Genomic DNA, 6829 nt, shown 5'->3' on the forward strand with positions numbered 1-6829 from the left:
TGGGCCTTGGGGAGAGGATGGGATCTTGAGAGCTCTGACATCATCACTACGCTCAACCTCTTGATGGATTCATAATATGGTGGCGTTATTGAGAGGTGGTGAAAGGGATGTGATGGGGTCTGACTGGAGGAAATAGGGCACTGGAGCACGTTCCTGTGAGCTGGAGCTGACCCTGGTTCTTTTAAACTCCTTTCTTTCTGCTTCTTGGAGATCATGAGGTGAGAGGCTTTGGCTATATTTTGTTGTCACCCAGAATCAGTGGACCCAAGGACTATGACAGAAATATCTGAAACCCTGATCCTAGATAAACCTTTCCACACAGAGCCTGACTACCACACCCTCCTAGCTTGTAAAACATCCTGTGGATGTTTGGTGGAGGATGAGAGCGTGGAGAAACCCAAGAGGACTGTGCATCTTACCAGAGCCAAGCAAGTTGAGTAGCACTGGGCTGTGAAGGTGGGATTTCAATCCTGCCTGTTACTTACTGGGTCTGGCTAGCACATATTTCTCTGACCTAGCTTTCTCATCTGTGATACAATAAGAATGATCTTCAGGTTGGATTTGAGCACCCATGCACTGATGTGGGAAAGGTGCCTGGCGATGCTTAGTGTCTGTGGCTATTCTGCCTCTTTCTCTTCCCTTTCTTCAGAGACTGAAAACCTTCGCATAGGCCAGTCCACAGCCTGCTAGCTTTGGCTACAAGATGAGCAGAGGTCTACCTCCTGAGCCACTCATTTACCTAGTCATCCTGTGACCTTCACCCTCTGGTTCTTGTTTTTTTCCTTCCAGGCTCTAGGTTGTCTGGCCTTTCCTATTCTCTCCAGCTTTATTCCTCTAGACACTAGGTGTCTATTTCCTCTTCCTTAGGAATAGAACTCTGATGGGATTTGGGGGCACACCAGTACCATCAGACACCACTGTGGATGGCAGCAGAAAATGACACAGTTCTGGCCAGTGAGATCCAGGTTCACACTCCAAAGGAGAACACAAAGGCACAGGCTCCCTGGGAGAGCATCTTCTTCTTCCAGTGTTGGCTGCTCTTGTGCCTGAATGGTAAATACAGGACCTGTAGGCACGGTAGCCATCTTGTGATCCATGAAACAGCAGCGACAGCGAACATGTGGAGTAGAAAGGAGCGCACTGGCTGTGGGGCAGGCGGCCCTTCCTTCCTTTCTGGCTGCATAACCTCATGTTTAACCTCTTTTTTTTTTCCCAAAGCTGAGGACTGAACCCAGGGCCTTGGGCTTCCTAGGCAAGAGCTCTACCACTGAGCTAAATCCCCAACCCCATATGTTTAACTTCGTACAGCCTCCCTTTCCTTTCCACAGTCTGTGAAATGAGGATTGAGACAGCCAGGCCACCTTGTACAGTAGTTCCGAGGATGGAGCACAGCGATTGGTAGGAATCTCCCTTCTCTACTGTAAAGCTCCCTCCAATGTTGTAGCTGTCTGAATGTGTAAATGAGCAATTGTGACTTTAAGGCAGAATGAAGGAGACCATTTGTTTCTCCTCATAAACATGGACCGTATGTCAACCACCTCTGATCTGTAGCCCATCAGCTACATAAACAGGAAACAACTATCCAAACATTTGGAGCTGCAAGGGGCTGGTCAGGGTCAGCCTCTCCCAGCTGTGAGAGCCTCAGAAGTCAAGGATGAGGTCTCTCCTCTGAGGGCATAAGTTCAAAGCCACCCCTGGGGCTGTCCTCCCCCGACCTGGCTCAGATCACCCTCTCTTGGGGGGACAACTGTCCTCACTGGCTCCTCTGGGCTGTCTCCTTTTCCTTGTCCCTCCTCTCTGCCCTGTCACAGCTGAAACGGGGTAGCTTTTATTTTATTTTGGTTTGTTTTTGTTTGTCGTTTTCTTTCTGAAGTGCAATCTGCTTGGGCCATCCTGGCTTGAAACGTTTCCATGGTTTCATGTTCTCTAAGGAGAAGATAAAGGTTATGCTGCCTTCCAGGCTCCAGATGCCTGGCTTTTCCTGGCTTCTCCAGCTGGATTTCTCCAGTTATGCTGACTTCTGTTTAGTTTCTGGAATATGCTATGGTGGCCCTGAGGGCTTTGCCCATATTGTTCCCATTTTCTCAGCTTTTAGCTCCCACTTCTAGGGCAGAGGACAGGCTAAGCTCGCAGCAGGAACCCACCTGCCCCCAGCTCTAGCATCTGTCCCACCTGCCGCCTCACATCTGTTCCTGTGGAGGTCTCATGCTCCCTGACAGGGATTTCCATCTGTCCTGCTCACAGTCACATCCATCACCAGGTAAACAATGGCCCCAGAAAAGTTCTCAGCAGCTGTGCAGGTCAGGGAGGCAGACCTGCTTTGCCATGTGAGAAAAACAAGCACCCAGCACAGCCAGGCAGAGTCTCACAGCTGTTCTGCTCTGCAAAGACTCCAGTCTGCTCCACCGGAGAGCAACAGACTGGAGGAAAGCTGGTAACTTGCCAGAGTTACACATCTGTTAGCAGCCTTGCCAGAATCAGTGCCTTGGTCCGGAGTCTAGCTTCCTGCCCTGGTCCAGCTAGCACAAAAGGTCACTCTAAACCTGTTTCCTCATCTGAAGAACTGGATCATAACTGGGCTGTCCAAAGGATTAACTGAAGAAAGCCCATGAAATGCTTTGCTCAGGGCCCATACACAGTGTGCAGTCAATAACAATCAGGATCAAATTGAAGAGCTAAGAATCAGTATCATTGATTGCAATCCATGAGTAACTGAGTAAAAGGATTTCAGGGGTGAACAGGAGGGTGAACGGATGGACGGATAGAGGAATGGATCAGTGTGGGTGGTAATGGAGTCCACAATGACTTAAGAAACGGAAGAACCTACCGTGAATGCCTGAAGACAGAGATGAACACTAGAGTGCACAGCGGGGTGGCACATCTAGGTTTAGAGAACAGGACCCTCCCATCTGTCCCGTGCCAGTTGCTGCTCCGCTCACCTGTAACGTCTAAGCTCCGCCTCCAGTCGCTGCACCTGGCGCTGCAAGCGGGGAACGCACCGCGCCAGCGCCTCCAACTCCCGCACTCGGTGCAGGCTGCTCCTCACCGCCTGCCGGGCCTCCTCCGTGCGCAGCCGCACCTCCACCTGTCCGCGCTGCAGCCGCCGGGCGCGAGCCTCTGCCTCCGCCAGCGCTCCCTGTGCTCGCTGCAGCTTGTGCGCTGCGGCTTCCGGGATGTCCGACTGGCTCTTCCAGAGGCCTACCTGCCCGCGGGAAGCAAGAGTGAGTGACCCCTGCAGGAGCCTACCTGGACCTCCCCTTACACCACAAAGCTCGATCACTGAGCAGGGGGCACGAGCAAGTAATGCACATGTGTGCAATACTTACCCTTCCCCACCCCCCACCCCCCAAAAAAGGTTGAGACAGGAAATCCACAGTCCGTTTTTTGTATGGTGACAGTAATTCTCGAAAGTCGTGACTTCTTGGCCTAACTCCTTCATCCAATGTACACAGCTCCTAATTTTCTGGACTCATGGCATAGCTTAAACACCAAACTGGTGTTTCTGCTCTTCCTGAGATCTGTGCACTAGGTGCATCCTTGGAAATGGGGGTGGTCTATCTTGTTTACTGCAGTGTTCCATAGAGGAAGCTGGCGCAGTGTGCCCAGTAGACACTTGAGCGTGAAAGATGGACAGACCCTTTTAGCCATTCTCAGGCACCCCACACATGACTCTGCGCACTTCGAGAGTCTAACGCTTCCATGCCACACATACGAATCATGGAGGCCACCCTGCCAGGGGGCAGCAGCCACCAATGTAACGCCAGTTTTTTTTTTAGGTTCTCTTCCCATAAGGCCTTTTTCTCCCTTGGCCGGCCACCTGCCTCAAGTTTGGTTGACTGACCCCAAGGCCAGGCTAAGTCTGCAGTTCCGCTCAATGGCTCCATCTCAGTAACTCAGAGTGGACCTGGCCCTCAATCTTTCTCACTTATGGCCGAGGCCTGGCGCTGAGGGATTCCACAGGTTTCGCTGACTTGGGGAAGGGAGGTCCTCTTCTCTGTTTTCCCTAAACCTCTCAGAAGAAGAATGCTTGCTGACCCGTGACGGCCTAGACAGGCTCCTTCTTGGGTTAGAAGGGACAGGAGTGTGAAGCTGGAGTTTTAAGGAATGGTAAATTTGGGTGCAAGTTGAAATGAAGCGGATAGAGGTGGGGTGCCCCTGTCTCCACCCGCGGCGTCCCGCGCACCTGCAGGGCCAGGCAACGCGCGTCACTGCTCTGCAGCGCGGCACGGAGGTCCTCCACCAGCTCGCGTAGGCTGCTGTTTTCCTCTTCTAGATGTGCCACACGCTCTCCTTCGGCGCCGCCCTGCAGGCTCGGTGAGCCAGGCCGGCGGCGGCGGCGACGCGGACGGCGGAGGCGGATCTGCGTCTCGATGTGCTCGCTGAGAGCTCCTCGGGGCAGCCGGGGCCCCGCTCGGGTCCTGAAGTAGCCGCAGAGGCGTGCGTGGAACTGGCGGAAAGTGAGTTCAGGAGGCTCTGCGCGCAGAGCCAGGCGCGCCTCTTCCCTGACGTCCGCGTCCCTGCCAGCGACTGTTTCAGCAGCAGGGTTCTTAGCGGCCTCCTCCAAGGGGTTTGCGTCCTCGGTGGTCGCCTCCCCGTCGGCGTTCAGACCCAGTACGGCGCAGAGCGCGCGGAAGTCGGCGCGCGGCAGGCGACCCGCACCCCGGCAGTCCAGATGATGGAAGACTTCCTGCAGATACTGGTCCAGACCGGTAGCCAGCACTACGATCTCGTTCTCCACGCCGCGGTCTAGCCCGTAGTGGTGAGCCAAGGCGCTTAGCAGCCACTGCGTGCGCCGCGCGGGTCGCCGGTACGGGTCGCCCGCCGCGCCCTCCATGCCCAGACCCAGGCGACTCCTCTCGGCCCAGCGGCGCCTTCAGACAGCCGCCCGAGACCGCGGAGGGAGGGGCTGGGCGGCCACCGCCAAGCAGGAGAGACGCGGGACCCTGTCCAGGCAGCTGCGTGGGCCGTGCAGGGCATCTGCGTGTGTCCCGGTGGGGGGCGCTGGAGCAGCGTGCTCTCCCTCTGGGGCTGTAATGGCCTTGACCAGCGCTCCCCATTCACATCCCCCTCACCCTAAGCAGTCTCTGGGTCAAGTTCTTTTGCCTTCCCCAGACCTTTTGGCTCTTGCCGCCCGAGGCAGGAGCGCTTGTTAGCCATTGTGCTCTCCCGCACTTCCCAGTCCTTGCCCATCAACCTTCCTGGCGTCCTCTGCCCCTGGGAGGGCTCCAGACTGCTTCCTAAACTCCCCCTCCCCCTATCTAACTAGGACAGAGGAGGAAACAGACTTGGAAGTAGTTAGGGTTTTGATGGGAGGAAAGTTGTTGTCTACTGCCGCCACCTTCGGGCTCCAGGTGGTGACTTGGCGCTAGACCTGAGTTCCTTCTTGCGGGCTGGGATGAGGCAAACAGGGTTGTTTGGCCACTGTTTTCTCTGGTGCCCTAGAACTTGATTCTGGGAGATGGAGGACAGACCCGCTTCCTCTGGAGTTCTAACAGGCTTTCCCTTTCTCTTTCACAGAGAGCTGTGTTATTGGCTCCACTTGTTACCTGAACCGTTATCCAGCCATACTGGAGCAAAAGTCAAACTCAGCAGCCCTTGGCTATTAGATAGGCAGATCTTGTCTCATGTACATCTCTGATTTTAAATGTTAAATCCCAGTTGAGGAGCATTACCATTTTGTTTCCTTCACTATAGCACCCCAGACTAGTACTTTGTCCTTTGTCCTACTCATTCTTAAACACTGTCCAACCACCTCAGACTGGAAAGGAATCAGACATCCCAAGCATTTATATGCAATTAGCAGAATAATTAACATCAGCTCCACTTCTTGGCTCCTACCTTAGAGAACCACATGTACAGCATGTTCATTCAGCACATTACTGCGTATAATGGTCAGACGCTGATATGGTCAGCAGGGGCCCAGCCAGGACAGATCACCAAACAAGGATGGATGAGAAAATACGCTGCAGCAGTTTTTTGAATGTTAGTACATATGTGACAATAACAACACTACACACAGTATTACTAGATGTTTTCCACGAAGATGCACGTAAGGAGTTGCATAGGAGATTAATGCAGCTACAGCCAGATCTAGTTGCTATTTCCGGTGACAGTGAACTGTCACCGCACAGTTCACTGTGCTTTCAGCGCACTGGCTCTTTTGCTTAAACGGGAGATTGCATTTTAAGATACACACCTCAACAGTTTTTAGTGTGTTACAGTTGTCTAACCACAACTGCAACTAATACCTCAACATTTCCACACCCCTGGCCTCCCCACCCCTGGGTTCAATTCTCAGCACCCACAAGGTGGCTCACAACCAGTGCCCTCTTCTGGCCACCATGAGGACCACATGCATATGGCACACAGATGCATACAAGCAAAACACCCATACACATAAGATTAAAAGGGGGGGGGGAATTAAAGGTGGTCTTTTGTGGACTGGGTTTTTTTTATGAGACATATTAACATGTTTATTTGTGTTGTAATACGTACTAGCACTCTAATTCTCTTTTAGTTCTTAGTGATACTCTATTGCATGGATAGACCACATGTTACATGTGTTTTTCATTCATCAACTAATAGGTGTTGGGGTTTGACTGTCATGAGTGATCCTGCTATGGATTTTTTTTTGTATGAGTTCAAATAATTTACTCTCTTTTGGGTACATACTGAAGGGTGGGTTGTTTGCTGTGCTGGTTTCCTTTTTGGTGACTTGTCAAAGCTGGGATCATCTAGGAAGAGGAAATGTTGACTGAGGAATTGTCTCCATCAGATTGGACTGTGGACAAGTCTGTGGGGGCATTCCTCTTGATTAATGATTGATATG

At 52.6% G+C, this 6829-nt stretch overlaps 1 protein-coding gene across 1 annotated transcript in view; it reads right to left on the reverse strand.

Moving 5' to 3' along the window:
* Nucleotides 1-4834, reverse strand: part of Efcc1 (EF-hand and coiled-coil domain containing 1) — a 31157-nt gene extending 26323 nt beyond the window's left edge. Inside the window, 2 exon segments of the mRNA XM_059256768.1 lie at nt 2940-3202; nt 4184-4834. Coding sequence (XP_059112751.1) covers nt 2940-3202; nt 4184-4834 — 914 coding nt within the window.
* Nucleotides 4835-6829: the final 1995 nt, after the last annotated feature.

Source organism: Peromyscus eremicus, chromosome 3 (genome assembly GCF_949786415.1).
Source record: "Peromyscus eremicus chromosome 3, PerEre_H2_v1, whole genome shotgun sequence".
Classification (NCBI taxonomy): domain Eukaryota; kingdom Metazoa; phylum Chordata; class Mammalia; order Rodentia; family Cricetidae; genus Peromyscus; species Peromyscus eremicus.